Source organism: Colletes gigas, unplaced genomic scaffold, assembly GCF_013123115.1.
Source record: "Colletes gigas isolate AHSC1104 unplaced genomic scaffold, ASM1312311v1 Colletes_gigas_Sc00002, whole genome shotgun sequence".
NCBI classification, from domain to species: Eukaryota; Metazoa; Arthropoda; class Insecta; order Hymenoptera; family Colletidae; genus Colletes; species Colletes gigas.
In genome coordinates, this window is record NW_025106631.1 from 11,920,623 (window position 1) to 11,943,035 (window position 22,413).

The 22,413-nt window shown below is 33.3% G+C and overlaps 1 protein-coding gene, 1 long non-coding RNA gene and 2 other non-coding genes across 4 annotated transcripts in view; 3 read left to right on the plus strand and 1 right to left on the minus strand.

Moving 5' to 3' along the window:
- Window positions 1–258: 258 nt before the first annotated feature.
- Window positions 259–21,998, minus strand: LOC122399693. Its single transcript, XR_006259282.1, has 5 exons — window positions 21,831–21,998; window positions 16,604–16,613; window positions 11,257–11,263; window positions 2,695–2,699; window positions 259–268 (listed from the first exon to the last, which is right to left on the minus strand). It is a non-coding gene; the product is annotated as an uncharacterized LOC122399693 (long non-coding RNA).
- On the plus strand, window positions 17,360–17,433 carry Trnan-guu. Its single transcript has one exon. It is a non-coding gene; the product is annotated as a tRNA-Asn (tRNA).
- Window positions 17,988–18,061, plus strand: Trnat-agu. The gene has a single exon. It is a non-coding gene; the product is annotated as a tRNA-Thr (tRNA).
- LOC122399687 (nuclear pore complex protein Nup88) overlaps window positions 18,908–22,413 on the plus strand; it is a 144,320-nt gene continuing 140,814 nt past the window's right edge. Inside the window, exon 1 of the mRNA XM_043400564.1 lies at window positions 18,908–19,151. Within this exon, the coding sequence (XP_043256499.1) occupies window positions 18,942–19,151 (210 nt within the window). The 5' untranslated portion in view covers window positions 18,908–18,941. The remainder of the gene's footprint in view (window positions 19,152–22,413) is intronic.

The following is a 22,413-nucleotide window of genomic DNA, read 5'->3' on the forward strand; positions in this document are numbered from 1 at the left end:
GTAATATATAAGTGTTATAAAGATTGAAAAGGAAAATACCTAGTGGCAAACAACTGTCAGATACAGAAAAAGCCATGATTGAAGCTTTTCGAATTGAAGGCAAAGGATACTACACCTCTATGTATAGCGAAAAAAATGGGTCGTTCAAAAAGTGCAATTGCCGATTATGTTACTAAAAGGCGTAATCATGAACAGAGAAAACGTCCAGGTCGTCCTAAGAAACTATATCCTCGAGACGAACGAAAAATAATTCGAGTGGCTTCTAATTCTACAAGCTGATCGATATTAAAAACGAGTGCAAATTAAACGTTTCTAAGTGCACTATACATCGAAGTATTTTAAGATTTTCACATATTATTAAGGCAAAGATGATATTGGCACCAAGATTAAAAAACGCCGACAAAGAAGCAAGACTTTCGTTTGCTAAAGCAAATATCAACACAGATTGGGAAAAGGTAAAGATCTCTCTTACAAAATGAATGGTGCACTTTATCCATAAAATTTTGTTTCTTAGATTATCTTCAGTGATGAAAAGAAATTTAATCTAGACGGACCCGACGGATTTAATTCTTACTGACTCGATATACGAAAGGAAGTAAAATATTTCTCTAAACGCAATTTTGACGGTGGGTCAGTGATGATTTGGGCGCGCTTCTCAATCCATGGCAAAACTTCCATAGCTTTTATTTCAAGTAAAATGAACAGCATGGATTACACAAAAATGTTAGAAAATTATTTAAAACCCTTTTGAGCAGAAAACGATGATTAAAATTTAATTTTTATGCAAGATAATGCAGCTAACCATAGATCAACCCACACGTTAAACTGGTTTGCAGAAAATAATATCCCTCTTGAAACTGGCCTGCACGTTCCCCTGATGCCAAAAACCTATTGAAAATTTGCGGGGAATTTTAATTAGGCGAGTTTTATGTAATAATCAACAATTTGCGAATGTACAAGAATTGAAACTTGCGATTATTGAAACTTGGAATAATATAGATAAAAATATTATAAAAAAACCTTATTGTAAGTATGCAAAATCGAATTTTCGAGATAATTCGTAGTGGTGGAAACGTAATAAATTATTAAATTTTTGTTTTCGTATATAAAATTTAAAATAAAATGAGTTTTGTTTTCAGTTGGTATATTTATGAAACATACATATATTAAACAGTATTTCCGTCATTTAAGTCATTAATTACAATAAATTAACGGAACTGCTTTTGACTATTTATTTTTATAGTACTATCTAGGAACAGAAAGTGCTATTATAGCTTAATTTATTTCCAAAAGATCAAATTCCTTACATTTCAAAGAGTTGGTATATTTATATTTCGAAAGCAGAAACTACATAAGACTATGCAGTGGCTAATAAAAAGAATATGGTACCATAAAATTCATGTAAAAACTTTTTCCGCTTTATTTCGATTCTATGAAAATGTTACAATATATATGTATGTTTTAAAATTCGTTCGTTAATGAAATGCAATTTATCGTAAACATTTTAAAAGAAAAATTATATACGAAATACACATTTAATTAATTTATTTGTACAGATATCCATTTTCTAAATGAATGTTTAGAAAACAATTTCTTTCCTTTCCCAAATATAACTTCATACTTCACTTGATAAATGCAGTTTATGCATTTTATTCTAGAAAAAGAATTTTATATATGTAACTAAAAATATGATAATGTCCTACGTCAGGCGTTCCAAACTCATTCTAGCCCGAGGGTCAATATGCACTTTACTACCAAGTCACGAGCACAGATATACAATTATTATACAACAGTCAATAGTGTGTTATATATCTGACTTTTTTAGTTGTATTAACGCTAGTCAATATACCATCGTGTTAAAAGGAATCGTATGTAGAATCGATAAAAAAAAACCATAATTCACACGGTTTCTTATAATTAAACTGAATGATTATTAATAAATATTCAAAATGTAATTGACGTTGTACGTGCACTCGGTAAGAACAAGACGTTGTTCTAAGACTTTTCGCCATCTTTCGGATTACCTCTAAATTCATTAGCGTAAAGATTTTCGTATTTGTCGTTGAAAAAATCAAATGCATATAGTTCATCATATTTTAGCGTTCCTGGACGCTGTTGATACATATTTTCCATAGCAATATTTTATTTACAATTGTCTATTTAAATATTACGTGAAATAATTAATTTAACTATGAATCAAATTCGTTAGAACTCCTTGTTGTATATGGATCTCCGTTTAAATTCTTTAAAATGTATCCATTCTTTGTATGCTTTTATTCATCAGTGAAAATCAAATTCGAATCGACTTTGTTGGATCAATAACTCAGTCGGTACGGACAGAAACGCCTTCTTCTTTCGTCATTTCAGACATAACCTGGACATCACAATTGTATACTATGGGTACTGATCTCGAGTATTTCTGATAGGTAATACGCGATTGCTATCATAACAAGCTTTGGCCACCACTATTATACCCATATTGCTACGCAAATCAGTTTTTCCTTTCAAAGGAAGCCACAACCGTCCGGAAAGCTAACTCGCAACGAACTTTCTTTCACTATTACGCGAAACCCGATCGAAAGAAATGGAATTCAGGAAACGACGTGTCAGAAAGAGTTTGTATCAGATTCCTATACACGTTAAACGCAACTCGTACCTACACAATGCAGTCCATCGGAAGCAGTCGTCTACTACTTCCGCTATCTGGCTGCAGCACGACTGTCTGACGGCTTCCCCTACGTTTCATCCCGACGAAATTCCGACGTATCCGCGTATATTTATTCGACCTTATGGTAACCTACGACAGCCTTTTTCTGCGAGGAAATGCCGCACGGGAAAGATGACTTCCATTTGCAAGGAAAGGGGAACGAATAACCTGTCGTACACTTGAATCGGATTAAAATGGCTACAACGTAGGCTATTATACCTCCATTTAGACGCTTTTACGCAAAGGGGGTTCGCGAATGTCGCATGAAAAATCAAACTTTAATTCGCAATTTAATGACGGTAGACGGTTACGAAAACCTTCCGTGCATACAAAAGAATTAATGAATTACTACTTAATAGAATTGTTACTCTTTACTCCGTACGTGTCTAGAATTTTCTATACAAAATAATAATGATAGTTTAACACTAAATCTACGTCGACCGGTGAAATGACCGTTTTTTAAATTTTCTTTACAATTTCTAACGCACAATATTATTTTAGCACCTTTTAATTTCAAGACTTTTCTTATAGTATACGTACAATGCATTTCACAATATTCACTTCTATTCTTATTGTTTGTTTTCTGAGAAAAATATGTAGTCTCTTTTGCATACCAAGACCGGTCATTTGACTGGTTGAATAATTTATATTTTTCTGTAAAAAACTGAACAGAAGTTCTCTCCATAATTGAGCCACCGGTAGCAGCGGTAAATCTTCCTTTTTAAAATGGCTTTTGGATTTTGTCGATCCAATTTGCCGTTTTCGAGATATCGTAATTTATGTAAACTGGTACTTTTCTTAATTTGACTATCTCCGTCTTCGTCTAACGCGTCGCATCGTACCTCTTTGTCTCGTACGTGACCGAGTGGCCGAGTGACCTAGTTACTACGAGCACGTGCGGTCAACGACCTTGAAAAGGCCGTAGTAAGAATGTAAACAAACGCCTTGAACCCTTATATCTCCGGAACTAACCACCGCACCGACTTGAAACTAAAGTCGTCATATCCCCGGAACTAATTGAGCTATCGACTTATTCGAATGCTCATTTTAAAGGGGATTTCATCCTCTATCCAATGACTATACCAGCTACTATAATTCTTGCTGTCTTCTATGTTCATTTTCACATTTACTTTGGCTACATACCCAAAGTAGTTTCAGCACTTTCTATTGATCATACGACTGGTGTGCCATAAAACTGGATCATAAATTGTTTATTTAATTGAAAATGAATTTAAATTTGTATACAGGGTATTTGCATAATTACTATGCCATTTTTTTCGTAAATAATTGTTTTCTCTGAATTTAACTACATATCGACTTGAAAGAAAATTTGTTTTCAAGAGCGTTTTATCTTCTATCCGATGAAAATTACTAATTTATTAATACTATTAAAGGAATAATGCACGTTTAGAGTAAAAATATTGAATATTTTTGTGCAGGTTCTTAGAATTCAATGCTTTAAGAAAAAGTATGCGACATAAAAGAGGATATCTTACGAATAAACATCAAAACACAACTTTCTATACATATAATGCAAAAATTGGAAATACGTTGCCTCGTAAGAGAGAAAAAGGAAGACTGGTCATTTGACCGGTCATGGTAGGAATGGGTATACATGAAGTGCCGGTATGTTTAGTGTTAAACACAAAGGGCTGAAAAATTACAATGAAAGAGAATTTTAGCATATAACTGTTGCATCGATTAGAGTTTTAGACAAGCAAGAAATGCGGAAATTAAAGCACTGCAATTTACGAAAGATGCCAAAATTGTCAAAAAAAAAAGAAGAAAACTATCATTCATGAGAAAATGCAAGGTACTAGAAGATACTAAATATGACCCAGAAAAAATTTGTCGCGTAAAAGTTTAAACTCTTTGTGAAAACACACGTTTTGGAGACTGCTTTCAATATTTTTTCACGCCATACACCTAATCCGAATTATTTGAAGAGTGGTTTAAAAAAATTGAAGTGGTAAGCAACTCGTTAATTCAGCCTTGAAGCCGAAACGCTTTCAATAGCCGAGAAAGATGAGTTGGCGTGGCTTTGACGTATGAAAGACGTCGAGTGCGGTTTCGTACGGTAGTGTCGTCGATTCGTCTTCCCTTGGTTTTCATCATTGGCGAATCCTTTTCGTTCTACAATACTCCGACGCGTTGTATAAATGGTGCACGTGTTTGGCAGCCGTCCGCTAGCCACGCTACATCGTTCTTGCAGTAGATTGCTCTGTTCTAGGGTCTCTTCGATTTATCAATTGACTCCTTCAGATTTCTCTCCATTTTATCTCGTTGGGAAAATTCGATCTTGAAGCTTCATTCCCTAACACATCTATCAACTGGAATTCTCTACACCTGAACGAGAATGACGATTCGTCTTTGTAACAATCCGTGATTACTATTTGAAACACTTTCCAACGTTACAACTTCTACTTCTAGACCATTTCTTATTCAGATAAAAGTTTCAAATAACAAATATAAAATAAACATCTATTTATTCGTAACTCGTTAAATGAAAATAAAAGTTTTGGTTAGGTTTTTCATGGTATGGTGTTTTAAATAAATGTATGTGGGATTTAAAATTAAGCGGATGCGGTGATACAAAAACTTATGATACTACTGATACAATCAAACTCTTTATTATGCTCGGTGTTACACTCGTGAAAAGACTCTGTGTCTCGTCAGCTGTTTAGCTTCTTATTATACTATTGTCGCGTTCCCAGGGGTTATCGCACCTTCCGCTATCTCACTCACTTATTCACTCTCTCTCTATTTCACTCTTATCCTCGCGATCGTTCACTCGTCATATGGCCAGTATTTTGAAAACGCGACGCTCGCCTTGTTATTACCGGGCCATCGCGCAACCGTCTCGCAAAAACGTGTGATTTTCAATGTTTTTTTTTACATTCAAAGCAAATGTTAGAAGCTTGTAAATTATTTAACAGTAATACAGATTTTGAATTCCAAATCAACCCGTCTGCGCGTCATATTTACCTTTTTGGGAATCAAATTAACCTTGTAGGTAACTTAAAAGTGAAGTAATACAATGTGATTTTGCCGTTTCTTGTGATTTTATTCATTGGCACTCGATAAGTGACCAATTAATACTTTCAATATTAAATAAATATTTTATGTTATTTTTTGTTTAAGTATTATTACATGCATGCAATAAAATCATAATTTCACAATAATAACTTTACATCGAATTTTTATTTTTATTACGATGGCTTGAGAAAAATGATTTTCAAAAGTGTCAACTCAAACTGCGAAAGTGTGAATTTGATTTGCAATAAGGTGAATTTAAACTGTAAAAAGGTAAATATAATCAGCAAAATAGTTAATTTTTGTAGAACAGAATTTGTTTACGAGTGATGCGTCACAGTTTACATACGCTATGATAATAATAAACATCGATCGATTAACTAACAATAATGTTTGTACCAAAACTATTAGTATTACTAATTCAAAAACTGATTACGCGATCATACATATTTTTTAATTGTCTCTTTTATCTAAATTTAAGATCCCTGTAAGTTAAGGACCCGAAGGAAATATCTCGGTTGACCTACACTGCGTTGGGGTCAGATTTTAAGCACAAGCTTATTTCTAGACTAATTTTTCAATTCCAAGCGCTGATCCAGATGCTCAGAAGGTGTTATTAATATAAATTACATCTTTCCGTGGGCAACGAGCGAAATCATTTCAGGGAATCCTGATTGCCACCACATGCGGGTGCGTTTAAAGTCGTACTAATTAACACGGCAGCGATTCAAGATGTCGGCACTGCACGGCGGAATGGGTTGAGACGGTAGAAGTCTTAAGACGGCGTGTTCTCTCCAGGGAGCCAAGTGTTAGGAGAATTAACAGCAACCCCTGATCTTGGCCCTCTATGCTATCTCCCTAATAATAAACTGGTAATTCCCAATGCCCCTATAAGTTACTCCCTTTCAACGCCACAATAACCTACGAGTGTTAAGACATATTGTCTATCGGGTTCTCACTATTTGTTCTGTCACATGCACGGCTCTAGCGATAATTAGTTCATTGATAGATGTAAAAGGAGAGAGTCGGTGCGAAGTGAGCCTTGAAACTGAAGTGGGTCGAAAGTACGAAGCCTATCGAATGTTCAGTCTTGTATAAAATTCCTCTAAATAAACAAAATCTTTTGATGGATGTCTACGCTGATATTAAATTTCTGTTTTCTTAATATCCCTGCTTTGACTACGATATGAAAAAAAAAGAATATAATACACTTACGAAACGTAAATCGAAGTAACGAGGACGCGAAGCAACTCGTGGTTAACGAACCAGAATTGTTGATTAATCGACGGTTTCTAATTTATTCCGTGAAGTAAGCAAACACTAGGGGCAAGACAGAATTTCCAGATTCCTGACCCAGGTTTACCGCGATGGAATATTGATGATCACGCGTTTTGCATATGTACCCTCTTCCGGACATTTAGCGAAACTCCGTCGACCGGAAGGTAATTCGCAGTTCGAATGAATTCGTCATGATTTCGTGAGCAATGTTCACCCGTTACATTGTTACAGACCCAGCACACCTTCATCATAGAAATCCACCGCGGTTTGCAAAGTACCTTGTTTTCGAACTGGATTTTCGCGGTGGAAAACGATAGAAAGAGTGAGACAAAGTGAAAATGAAAGAAAGTGAAAGAGAACACGGAATAGCAAACTTCCGACAGGATCGCTTATCCATCCACTCAAGAATTGCTTATAAGGAACATCACCTAATTAACAATTTACGATTTTTATGAAATTTGACAGACAGAAAATATTAAAGATATATATAAATTTATATTTAAGATGCTACAGAGGGAATAATAAACGAGAAATTAAATGACAAATTAATCATTATTTATATACTATTTAATCACTGATACCGAATATGGTAGAAACAGCAAATCTTACAGGTGGTCAAATACTTAAAAGTATAGTATGCTCATTTGTTCACTATGTCCCATTCTATAATAATTATTATATACAAAATGGTCCACATAAATCTTTACAACTACAGGTCTTAAATTATATCGATTTAAAGGATCTTCGAACTGAAATGAAAGTTAGTCCTCCAATCTCTGTTGCGCGAGACAAACGCGAAATAACTTGAAAAATTCTTCTAAAAAAAATATATTTTTTATATTCTATGCCAAACATTTGTTTACCCAATTCTTTGATTAAAAAACATGACGTTTTGAAATTTCAATTTATAGCTACATGAAGCATTGACGAAATTAAAATTGCAACACTACTCTCTAACTAAATTATTATTACTTTTTGAAGAAATTATGTCTACTTTGGAAATTCGTTTCAACAATAAAATATAATTGAACATTTCAAATTTGTAAGGATACTATATAGTTGAAATTACTTACACATATAGTGTGAGCCCAGAAATATACATTCAATAAATCTAACCATTTGGTCGAAAATGGACACTAAAAAGCAACGAGAAGCATCTTATTGCGAGCGAAGGACTTGTTCTCCTGTATTTAGCCGTAGATATCTGCTTCGTAGATTAGGAATGAAGGGGATAGTAACGGTGGCCGATAAATTTTCTGGCAACTGTCTCTTACTTGTAATTAAACGCACAATTTAAACGGGCCGTTAACGTCAGCATGCCCAAACCAAAGTGTCTCCTCTTGGTAAGTGTTCTTAGAATCCTAGCCTAATGTTAGTACCAATTGAGTCTTGTCTCGTAACGCGTAAAGAACCAGTATAGCCACTATTTAGGTGACCAAAATATGCCTTCAAAGTTTTTCCCGCTTTTCCAAGGCGTAATACTGCATTTCATATTTATACAAAATTCATTCCATAGGTTTTGCACTCCAAATTAACCCTTTCGTAAATCGAATTCCCCTTTTTTGCACTATAAATTAATGCAATTTCTACAAATCATATTCATTTTTTCGCAAACAAAATTCACCTTGAAGGTGACTCAAAAGTGAAGTAACACAATGTCATTTCATCATTTTTTGTGATTTTATTCTTTATCAACAAGCTAGCACTCTAAATATGACCAACTGATACTTCTAATGTTAAATAAATGTTTTATGTTTCTTTTTGTTTAAATATTATTGTAAAAATAATAACTTTGCGCAGCTTTATCCCAGCACCTTTATTCTGTATGTTTACAATCTTGTAGCTCAAGAGCGACTAAGGGTACAATATAACGTTACATGTTTGAATATCCAACAATGGCGCCGTTGTCTCTAATTACATATATGTGTGTGATTTCCTACAATTATTACATACATGCAATAAAATTTGTATTTCGTAATAATAACTTTACATCGGATTCTGTTTTTATTGCAATAACTTGAGAAAACAAATTTCTAAAAAAACTTGATTTGCAGAAAGGTGAATTTGATCTGTAGAAGGATGAATTTGATGTGCATTAAGGTGAATTTAATTTGCAAAAAGATAAATATGATAGAAAAAAGGATTAATTTTGTGAGCGAAACCTGCATAACCTAAAATATTTTTATTCTAAATTATTTGACTAAATAATTATCGAACTTCATTAAAAAGTGTGCTGTGTCGATACAAGACAAAGTAATTCATCATCTATCTCACTTTCTCATACAAAAATGCATAATAATTAAAAAATGAAAACTGTTTCATATACTTTGTCAAATAATAAAGCTTCTGGCGCGATTAATATAATTCAAGCGCTCTAATGGCCTAAACAAAAGAACCATACAAGTAAGTAAGGTTGATCGTTATTAGTCAACACGGTTCTTATACAGGGTGTTTCAGATTTCAATAGCTAAATATTATTAGTATATTCTATGGAACTAGATATGATAAAAATGTTATTATAAACATAGGCCATTTCAAACTTTATTAAAAAATTATGACAAAAATGCAGAATACGGAGGGAACAATGTAGAAATAAATTAATATTTATATTTAGTTCATTTATTCGAACAGTATTTACTGGCTGAGGTCGTCATACTTTGAAAGTAATTTTCGCCAATACTATTAGTAAATTGTTAGATTTTTATACTGAAATGCTTCAATTATTTACGAATCGAAAATCTGCAGATATGTATCTCGTTTATGGCTTCACATAGGTGGGGCCATACTTTAACCTCTAAGATTACCCAATCCCATGTCATTCGACTTTTATCAGTGGGGAATTTTAAAACAAAAAGCTTGCTAATCAAAAATAAATTCGTGTAATGAATTGATACGAAAACTTAATAACGCTTTCCATCGAATGAAATAAAATAAAAATGAAATTCGTAAAGTATCTAATAAGGACGATTTTCCACCGCTATTAACTCTGTATTTTCAAGAATTATAAACATTTTAAAACGGAGTTTTAATTTCTAGAAGTGCTAGAAGTATCATGCTAACAACACAACTAGCAGAAACAGACTAAATATAAATATAGCCGATCTGTGTCTACACGGTATCGCAGTTATTGTAAATCCCATATCGTTCTCTTCGTATTCCATATTTTTATCATTACATTGTAATAAAGTTTCCAAATACCTATGTATATATAACATTCTTTTGTTATTTAAACCCATAGAATATACTATATGTACTGACAAATTTTAGCAGTTAGAACCTAAAACACCTTGCATATTTTTTGGTGCCTACCGTCATCAATATTTGTATAGATCAATTTTTTAGAATAAGTATTGACTTATCATTTGTCCAATATGTGATATACTATGTATAATAATATACATATTCTACATGTAGATATATCAGTACACATCTAAACATTTTACCTGAACGTATCACACACAATATAATGGCATTATGTGTATCATTACAGTTTAAAATAGAAAAAAAAGAGCTGTTCGTGTAATACAGGCTAAGTACATGATTATAGTGGTGCTACGAGGAGAGAAGTAAGTAGAGAGGAGAACTGTAAGGCTAGCAAAGCGGTGCGGTGCATGTTTATAGTGAACCAGAGACCAGCGAGGTGCGAAGTGATATAGCGAACCATTTTGCTCAAAATGTCTTTGAGAAATCATCGAAAACTCGTGCTTGTTGAAAATTTTACAAGTATTACATATTAATGAACATATCTTTAAAAAAAGAGATCAGAAAATATTAAATCCATTCTATTAATAAAAATGGACTCAGAAATTAAGAATTTCATTGCTTATACCAAAAATTAAGAGAATATCTTGAAAAGTTTCAACAATATTTTCGAATGAATGTAAGAGTTTCAATATAAATAAAAATTATGATAAATTAAAAAATAAATTTAAAAAGTGATAGGACTTAAACACAACACCCCTACATGCAATATTTTGTATCAGTTTTTACGATTATATATTCCAAAATACATTTATATAATACACTAAAAAGTTTATTTAATATGCACACATACATATGTATTCATATACTAAATTTATTAACTTATTAATATTAGAAGATGTGCTGTTTTACACGCAAAAACGAACGATGTCAGGAATAATAAATGATTGAAGTATAATAACGGATACAATTAATGAAAGCAATTTAAAACAGAAATAACAGATATACATACATATATATATGTAGGTAGAAAATACTTTCGATCTTCTATTGAATGCTACTGAACATATCTGAATATTGCCGAACTACGTTGGTCTCCGGACAAACATTTTTGTTTTTAATTGCACCGCTACTATACACCGCCTTTCTCGCAACTTTTACTCACCGCTTTAACTACAAGCACTTCCATTACATTCCATTGATTTGATTTTGTCGCGATGTTCACCTCGCCGCTATCCTCGTTCTTCGCTGCTCCACTATAATTGTTAGGAACTTGGCGAGGTTTACGATACGGTCGCTTGTGAATACCGCTATTTTTGAGGATAGCTAATTTCAATTCGCTTGTTAATAGTTACAGCTAAACGAGGAGTCAGGGCCCTAAAGAATCATTACAAAAATTGAAGCAATTAGGAAGGGCCCTGCTCCGTCGTCCTCAATAGCGATTGACGTGTCATAAACCTTACAACTAGTCGCGCGGTCGAGTAACGACCTTAGTACCTGGGCACGGTCCCCGGTCGGGTGTTAGGAATTTTCCATTTCCAGGGAGGTCTAGTTTGTACCCCGACTGGTGGGCGGCAACCTAGACTAGGCGGTTTTTGGAAATCCAACCCCCGACCAGGGACGTCAACCGATTGGTCAGGTCCTTTACGCCTCATCGGCAATTTTAGTATATAAGAAGAACATTGGAAGAGTTTAGTTAGATTAGCAACATAATCATAGTTAGAAACGTTACTGTATTACTTATTGAATTCAATAAACACCAAATACACAACCATTAATTTCCTTCAAACGAAGGTGGTCCTTCGAGTTTATATTAGTCGGCACACACGTGCAAACTCAACAATTTCCGAACGAGCAACACTCGACCACGGAAAGAACAATAATCGTACTCTAAAAACAGTTTAAAATCCTTCACCGAATGATTCCATGCATGTTTCACTCCAATAATCGTCGACGATCCATCATATAAAAAATGAACACGCGATTTCATTATGCATGCATATAAACGAAATGCATTGCTCATTACAGCATTGTGGCGACCCATGCCACGTACCAGTCGAACATCTGCGATCCATCGTGACGGATAAATCACCTTGGGACAACCCTCCAATCGCGTCTCGACCATCGCCTTGCATATAGACAGTTACTAATGAGCCAACCCCATTTAATTAACCGTATATAGCTTCGACACAACTGCCAGACTATTTCCCGGTTAGCGCACCGTGCATTATCGTTCTCTTTCAATGTAGCCTGTTTGAAATGGTCGAAACAAGGACTGATTCTTCGTTACCAGCGGATTCTTACACCGGTGCATCCATGCAATCCATTTTTCCAATAATTTATCAAAAATTCTAGAGCAAAATATCCTGGAACTATTAGTAAATCGATTCCACTGTACAGTTTGTTAAATTTCTAAATCAAAGAACATCTTTGCCTCTCACTTCAGTTTCGTGTACTCTGACAAGTCAGTGGTTCCCTGCTTCTACTAATGTAATGTGACCTTGCTAAATTAGAAATTAAGATTGGGGATATTTACAACAAACTCAAAAGTTTAGAAATATCTACCAACCCAGGACATGGTGGTATTCTATCGAGATTACTTAAAGAATGTAGTTTTATACTTGTTCGTTCTATTTTAAACCCTTCTCTATCCTCTGGAATATTTTATATAAAGAAGATGAAAACTAGCCTTGTAACTGCTGACATCTGGAACTATAGCCTTATCTCTGTAATTGACATCATTCTCAAGGTTTTTGAGAGTCTACTTGTTGAATTGTTAAGGCCATCAATCACAATCATGCCTAAACAATCAACAGTTATTAATCCTGCTATATTCCAAGTTCGTCTCAAACACTTTAGAGCGGAATGACCGAGTTGTCACAATTTACACTGATTTAAAATCAGTATTTATACTGCTTTAATAATGTTTGTAACCACTGTCTTGGATCGAGACAACTGCAATCGAATAGTAGACGACAACTAAATCGTTCACAAAGACGAATAAACTATAAAGTCGATTTTCTCAAATACGGAGCTCCGGATAAAAAAATATTATACCAAATATTTTTTTTATTTTTTTCACGTAGAATCCCGGCACACCCTGTATACAAGTCTAATCGATTCTAAATAGGTACAAGTGTAAACGTTCCGCGTGGTTTCCCGCTTTTAAATATTAATATTTACCGATAAAGCGTAACGGAATTGACGAATCAGTTGATGTGCTTTCTCGGGGGTTGGGTCCCCAAAATACGCTAAGTCCACGTTACCGCCCACCTAAAGGGTGCAACATAAAAGCTCGTAAGTGAAAAATTTCCCAACACTCGATCGGTACCGTGACCAGGTAAAGAGGTAATGAACTGACCGCATAAATAGTTTGGAAGCTTTATGGCACATCAATCGCTAGTGAGAACGACTCACGACTTAAATTCTTAATTATCCTTTAAGGTCCCGACCCCCTTGTTTATCTACAATTGTTACCAAACGAATTCAAATCGACTATTTTCAAAAATATCAGTGTTTGTATGCAACCGTATCATAAATCTGATTGCCAAATTCCTAACACAGATGATAGAAAGTATACAACATAAATTTCTCTGTTTTATTACATCTAAAGCAGGGCAAGCCATATCCAATGATTGATCATAATTATTTTCCCATCTTGAACATTCTAAACCTACTATCACTCCATACTTGCGGAACTATTGCAGACATAACTTTTCTTTATATAATAATTTTGATCAGAGATATGAGATGCCAATCTCTCTTAAAATCACTAAATTTCTATGCACTTCAGAGACCTTTTCATTTCACGCGTATTTTTATGCCACAGATTGATGCTTCTAAATATGTAAAGACTCTTTTTCAAATTCAACGAGCCAATTCAGAAAAACTTGTTAACATTATTATAAACCATACTATTTGTAGTTTTTATCGTTTTATTTTTCTTTACTGTATTATATGTATACTCAGATAAGGTTACCCGTACAAAAAATTATCATTATCATAACGACACCTTGATGTTCATATTTAGAACTTTTAAAGCAGTGTGTGAAAACGAGGGACCAAAGGAGACGCGGAACAAATTTTTGTATTGTAGAAAAATGTAAATGATAAATATCTCTTTTCCATTAATACATTCGTCATGAAAGTTTAACAACTTTAAAAGTCTGCCACTTTACATCATATACTGTCACTTTATGCAACTGTGGCGACTATTGTATCGCCACTACAAGGATAACTTTAAGCTTTCTATTTTTCCATTTTTTCAGAATAAATGTAATAATGAAATATAACAGATTTTGAAGAATAAAAAGTTGAAATCCGTGTACACAAAAAATAAAAGATATAAAAAGATATAAATACACCTATGCTTTGCAGTAAGCCAATTTGCAAAAATCATTATCAAACTTGATATCAAACATAAAATTTCCTTATGAATGTATTAATAACTATCTTTTACTTATTGTTTTAACCAAAAAATCATACATTTATAACGAATCAAAAGAAAAAATATCTATTCTATACAAGTCATACTTTTAATTTTTTTAAATTTGTTTAAGGGGCTATTTTAAATTATAAATCTCGAAAACTATTTTTTATTACTCACTGCAATGTCATTAAATGCAATTTTTTCCTATAGGATAGTGATTCTGAATAGTGTACTGCAAGATAACTGCAAATAAAAATACTTTTTAACTTGTTTTGAACACATGAATTTTATACTTTTAAATTGTATCTTAAAAGTATTAATAATCGGTAGCGTCGATTGTTACTGTTAAATAAAAATGGTGTTTCTCGATGATTCATGCACATTTTTATGTGCATGTAGTATGTATTACTTTATAATATTTAGTGGTTTCCAAAAAATTCAGGTCTGGCCCATGAGAGGGAGGGGCGTGTACCTTTCGTTAAAAATCTCTGCAACTCTTGACCTGCGTTCGTAAGAGAAAGTAATAAAATAACAAAAACGTTTCGTTACCGTCGAAACTTAGAATTTTGTTTGTTCCTTTGAATTTATATTTTCTGCAAGTTACAAAACACTAGCCTTTGTGTCTGCTGAACATGTGAGGTTGTTAAACTGAAGGAGACGGAGACTGAATCTCATGAGCCTTGCGAAACCCGCTAACCGTAAATTTGTATACGTTATGTCGTCTACCTTTGTTCTTAAGACAAAAATGCGCATAACAAAAGCTGTTACAAATTAAATGTGTAAACTATTTTGTCCTATACGTTTTGTCCCAAAAGTTCACAAACTTCTTTTTTATAAAAGGTACTAAATAGTTAAATCATTTGTTGAAACTAGGCTCAGTCTGATTTAAGTACGAAATAGGTGTCATTAATCGTGGTGCCATGAATGACATGTTTTTTAAAGCTAGGCCGTGAGCGCGTGCTATGTTTTAACTTCAAGTATGTCGCGGTGTTCGGCTATCCATAGTATTCATTTGATTTGGTTCTCCGAGCCTATTTTTTTATTTCCTAAATTTAAAGCAGTTTTGCATATTACCAAACATTTAAAATCATCAGACTCCTCGGACTAATTTTTAACAGACGACTGTCCTGGATCTCCCACATAAAACACTTAAAATATTCCTGCCTAAAAAAGTTAAACATCATTAAAATTCTGGCCAATCACAATTGGGGCCTCGACCAAGAAATCCTACTCAAAACATACCAAGACTTAATCCATTTTATATTAATTAATACCACACATGTCCAATCAGTGATGTGCTATTTGAAGCTGGTGAGATGTCACAGGAGCAGAGAAGAAAATTCCTAAGTATAAAATACACACTCAAAATGTCATCTACTTCCAGCAGCCCCATGTATCACTATATTCGACAATAGATATTATGAGCTATACGGGGAAAAAACCAAAGCTGCCATCGCCACTGTATGTTACAATTAAAAAGTACCTTCCCTCAATTACGATACAAAAAACGAGTATTATAGAACGGAAGCAAGACGAAATCTCCCCCTGGCGGACCAAAACCCCGTAAGTAGACACTACTCTAGCCAACTGCAACAAGAACCTCAGATCAAGCCTCGAACATAAGACGAAGTTTCTAGAACTAGACAGAAAATACAGATCTTGCAAAAAAATTTTCACTGATGCATCTAAATCCAAACAAGGAGTACTATACGCCATTATTACAAATGATAACGTTATCAAGAAACGTCTACCTATTCGAACATCTATTTTTACCGCTGAAGCCTACACAGTACACGACGCACTTAAACATATACACACCTCTGATTCTCAAAAACCACGCAATTTACACTGATTCCATGAGCGTAACCCAAGCCTAAACGAACACCGACAAAAGAAACCAAAACGAAATTATTAAAAATAGCTTAATGCTGTATACGAAACTTATCTCTTCCAACAAAAAGATATCTATCATATGGGTCCCCTCACACCAAGGAATAACTGGCAACATCCAAGCTGATTCGAAGGCCAAAGAAGCAGTCACCCTCCAAATGGAACAACGTCCAACCCCTATCCCACTTCAAAAAATCATTCATCATGAAAAAGAAAAAATTAAAGACGAATGGAACAACATATGGAAATCGAGACCATCAAAAATCCATAGCCTAATCACAAACTTTTATCATGATATCCCCCGCGGCCACATGAGCAGGAAGGAAAGAATCGTACTCTCTCATTTGAGAACTGGCCATTGCAAATTAACACATGATTTTCTCATAAAAAAGACCGACCCTCCCTTCTGTTGCGAAGCCCCATTTACAGTACACCACATTTTATATGACTGCCAAAAACTTTCTACCCACCGACTCAAATATAAAATCAATTCTAACACGGCCCTTACGTCCGAAGAACATGTAAGAAACACCATTGAATTTCTTAACGAAACCAACCTCTTCCACAAAATCTAAGACCAACACAAAAACCCCTCGCTAATGACTACGATGTTGTTGCGACGTAAAACCTTATATAAAAAAAAACATTTAAAAGTTTTTGATCGTGTCCTTTTATGCCATCTCGTACAGAGTGTATCATTATTCAACAATTAACAGGGCGTGTAATAAATAAATTGTTTACTTTCGGACTAAATCTGGATACGTGGCAAAACAAAAAATAAGCTACTAGTTGTTTGCTTTTAAGGGTTCTGGAACCAAGATGCCTCCGTGGCGCAATCGGCTAGCGCGTTCGGCTGTTAACCGAAAGGTTGGTGGTTCGAGCCCACCCGGGGGCGATTTAATTTTGTTTTTCAATCTTCCACATACAATATCAACATGATTTCTATATTTACAAAAAGAATTACTTCCCTGTAGTACTGTGATATTACCGGGGACCAGTTAAATTAGGATAATACATATGTCTTTTGCCATCTGAAACAGTAATGACCAGACTTGATCGAATCCAGAGACTTTTTTCGACAATATAATTACATTTTACTGTTTGACATAAAAATAACGTAAAGAATTGCAATAATCAAGTACAATAGTGGAATCTTTCAACGGTCATTAATCGTTTAAGGATTCATAAAGAGCACCTCGGAACGCATAAACAACAAGCACAATAAGTGAATATAAACGACAATACGATTCAGAGTATTTAATAATGATTTTAAGTAAAAATATTTATAACTAGAGAAAATAATCGTATAAATATTTATATTGTTATTAATGAATATAAGAATAGTGTGAATACAGTATGCTACTTCACAAGCACACACACAAGTCTAAGTAGAAAGTAATTATTAGGAGTATAAAAATATAAATGATATACAAGAAGAAGTTTTGTATCGGCGTCGTGGCTTAGTTGGGTAAAGCGCCTGTCTAGTAAACAGGAGATCGTGGGTTCGAATCCCTCCGAGGCCTTATTTTGTGTGGTTTATAGTTGAACAATTGTTTAACATTCTTTTAAATTACTTTTTGGCGTAAATATAATTCCATTCATACACCTAGTAAATAACATTTAAATATTACTATATAATTATATAGTACTATTTCAAACGAATTAATATTTTAATATACTTTGTTAATATATCCAACTGTTAATTTTTGTACAATTAATTAAATAAAGAATTGACTACATATTAATTTTCCAATATTTTCATAATATGCAATTATTTTTACGAAACACAATTACACCGAAATATTTATTTAACTTTATGAACAATCTAATGCACAATAATGTGTAGTTATGATCATAGCGATGTTTATTAGTAAATAAAATAATAATCAAATTATTTTTCATAACTATTAATTATACAACATATGAATACAAAAAATTAATAAACTAACACTTCGTTAAATCAAAATTTTTAATTCATAAGAGGTCAAGTGTTTTGACATTATCGATATGAAAATGGAATTACAACCGTTGTTTTCATCAAAGGATTACTAATACGTTTAACATGACATTCTTGCATAACAACTGTTTTTGTTACGTATAATTGCAAAGTTTAGAAAAATAATATAATGCTATAAATATAATTACAATACTATTTAGACTCAACAGCAAAATACACTTCACTTTCACATTGTTTTACGAATGTTACACTTATTCACAAATATTCATATTGAATAAATAATTTCATATACTGAAGTGAACTGTTTCCAGATTCAGCGGCAGTGTCGCCACATGTTTCCAATTTTACAATGTTGGCCATTTTGCGCGCCACTAGTCTAGCAAGGAACTTCGTTGTTGTTGGCGGTTAAATCGTTTCATGTCGTTATAACCCTCTTTCACGTGAAAATGAGTATGTACACGGATCCGTTGAGTTTAAACGAACATCGTTTATTTCAAGAATTAAAACACAGTTTACCGTCAAACATCAAAGACACGCGAAATATCTTAGAAATACGTGACAATGTGTTATATGTGTGGAACGCGAAGGATTTTTGTGTGGTAACATTAAACGTTGCCGCAACGTATGGAAAAATTGGAGAAGACGTTCCATATCAAGTGAGTAATTAAGTTCTAATCAATTATGAAGCCTTGACCTTTGTTCGTGAATAAATTAACATCAAGAGTACAACGTGTTTTCGTACACGTTTGTTGTTAAGAACCTAACCTCAACAACAGTAGAGGAAAAAGCGCGCAAGCGTCCGAATGTATTCTTTTTATGTTACAAGACGTACTGGATTAAAAATAGATACATTATTGCTGCAATTTATAACTATAATCTATGTCGAGTTTTAAGCATACAGTGATTATTCTTCATAAGAATTACTGCGTTTACGCACATCGATAATAAAATAGTTTCTTTTAACTGACATTTCGTATTATTCAAGGTGCTTTGAACTTTATGGAAGAGGTATTTCCTTTCTAAGCCGTCTGTAGAATGTAATATGCAATTGAACAAAAACTGACAACTTCGTTTGTTTTAAAAGATTAATAAACTTTCGCTGAATTAAATAATTACATAATTAAACTTAAATACATATGTGCAATATTATATTATCACAATGTTTTTCATGATTTTATTCTACGATTTATGAAAACCCATTTGTATTATTCGAGTTTTCAATCATCCATGGTAGTCTTGGTCCACATTACCACATATAGTCAAGATTTTACTGTATTATAAATGATACATATTTTATTGTAAGAAATATGATTTATTACTAAGGCATAAAATTATACACTAAAATTGGTTTATAAATTTTTGGCTCTTATTCTTTTATAATTTTATATGTATTTGAAAGACGCATTACATAGAGTTGCTATTGTATTTATAATTTTTAAATATTGTCAAGTATGTCATAGTTTGAATAGATTACAGTTAAATAATGCTAAAGGTATACATATTACATTGAATATTTATTGAATAGATATACAGGGTGTTACGTTCAAGTGTGAACGGTGGAATATCTCATAAGGCATTGGAGTTATTAGAAAAAGTTTTTTACAAAAATTATTTCATCTGAAGGGTCACATTATATACTATAAATTTTTCTTGCGTAGGTCTAGTGGTGGGGGAGATTTCAAGGACAAGTCAATTTTGTAAATGGAACTACATAGTTTGTTATTTATAATATTATCGTGTTTACTGAGACAAATTCAACAACCTACTATATGATATTATTCCTTGGCACAGAGCTATAAACTATTGAGATGCAGTGTTAAGTTGTTGGCTCTGAATGGCTGTGCTATTTGTTTGTATCGAACCGATTCAGTTTTTAATCAGTTTTTCCTCCGATTGTAGAGATGCTAATCTTGCAGCTAATGAGAAATTATGAATTATTCGAAATGTCATAAATGATTATTTTTATTTTTTACTTATCACTATTTAGTTTATAATAACAAGAGTTAATTAATGACGTTTTATATACCTTATTCTTCAACATGTCCACCATCGTTGAGTGTACACATTTCGAATCTTTTTAAAAATCTCTCAAATTAAAAACACTAAGAAACTAATACAAAAACGCTAATATTATTGTATAAATTAAAACGTGTAGGAACACGATTAAGGGAAAACTCGCAAAATAATTTTTGGACAGGGATTCTAAGAACACAAATGGACATATATTTTGTTAGATATATTTGTGCAAAAGTACAGGCATGTTTCAACTTTCCTTGTTAACTCCGACCGACTAGCAACGAATTAATTGAACCCATGCGGATAACAGGATAAAGGATAGATCATTGTTCCATTGTTTCTATGGAGGAAAGTTTCTCGAAACTTCGATTATCAAAGGACAAACATATTAATTAGCCGCGATTTTTATGTTCTATAACGGAAATGCTTCTTAAAGTTTCGATTTTTAGCCAGTTCGATTATTGATCGGTTGCGACTCTAATTTTTGACATGATAACCGATTTCGTGAACGTTCGATGGCAATTATAGGCGTCGTATTATTACAAATATTCTTTTTCCGATTTCTTCGTTCCCTAAAGGCACTTTTTAAACTAACTGGTCGAAGATGAAGATATAAACAGAAACTTAATGATGATAAAGGGCTATGTTTGTTTATACGATACAATCGTATAGGCGACATTCGGTGCGTTAGTTACTGCAGTACGTAGGTTTCAACTAAAAATTTCTGCTAATTCAACTGAAAATTATATTATGTAGCAGGTCAATGAATTTGTCTCAGTAAACGCAATAATATTATAAATAACAGAATATGTAGTGTCATTTAAAAAAAATTAACTTGACTACTACTAAACCTATACAAGAAAAATTTATGTAAAATAGAATTCTTCACAAACATTAAATTCTCAACCTATGATGTCTGTGAATGTTTTATTAGCAAGAAATATTCGCGAAATTTGCTCTTTGATTTTAGTAAAACTTTGCAGATTTGTAAAGTGACTACAAATAAGGCATACATAGATATCTGTGTATAAGCGTCAGCTTACGATCTGCTCGAAAAATTAACTCGTGCTCGAATAATTAACACGTGGTCGAATAATTATAGATATACAGGGTGTTCGGAAACTGGTGATACAAGCGAAAAGGGGGTGATTCTTCATGAAAAAATAAGTCTAAAATATATTATAGAATAAAAATTTTTCATGTGAGGCTTGATCATGTCTTGTTATAACGGATCTCGCTGTAGATCATTGTCTCGATTGAAGTTTATGTTGATAAACACTTCCAGTGTCATGGAATTGTTTATTAACTTAAACTTAAACTTAAACTGCAATAATACCCATCGAAACAATCATCTATAGTGGGATTCGCTATAACAAGACATGGTTAAGTGCACGCATACCCGGCGAAAATTCAAAGTCGATTTTCTCGAAAACGAAGTATCACATGAAAAATTGTTATTCTATATTTTAGACTTATTTATTCATGTAGAACCGCCCCCTTTTCGCTTGTACCATCAGTTGCCGAGCACCCTGTATACAGCGTGTTCGGCCACCTCTGGGAAAAATTTTAATGGAAGATTCTAGAGGCCAAAATAAAACGAAAATCAAGAATAACAATTTGTTGATGGAGGCTTCGTTAAGAAGTTATTAACGTTTAAACTTCCGCCCGTACTGACGATTTCGGGAGTATGTCTATTCACCAAAAATGATTCTAATTAATCCCCGGAACCGAAAATAATTTTTTTCGAACAATTCATATCTCATTATGTACCCCCTGTCGATGTTTCTTAAAAATACGTTTTTCATTTTTAATAATTTTTTTTAACGCCCTACGGAAAAGCTGGCTAATACTTTTTTGTAGCTATCCATGAACTCTACTTCAGAAAAAAATTTCATTGAAATA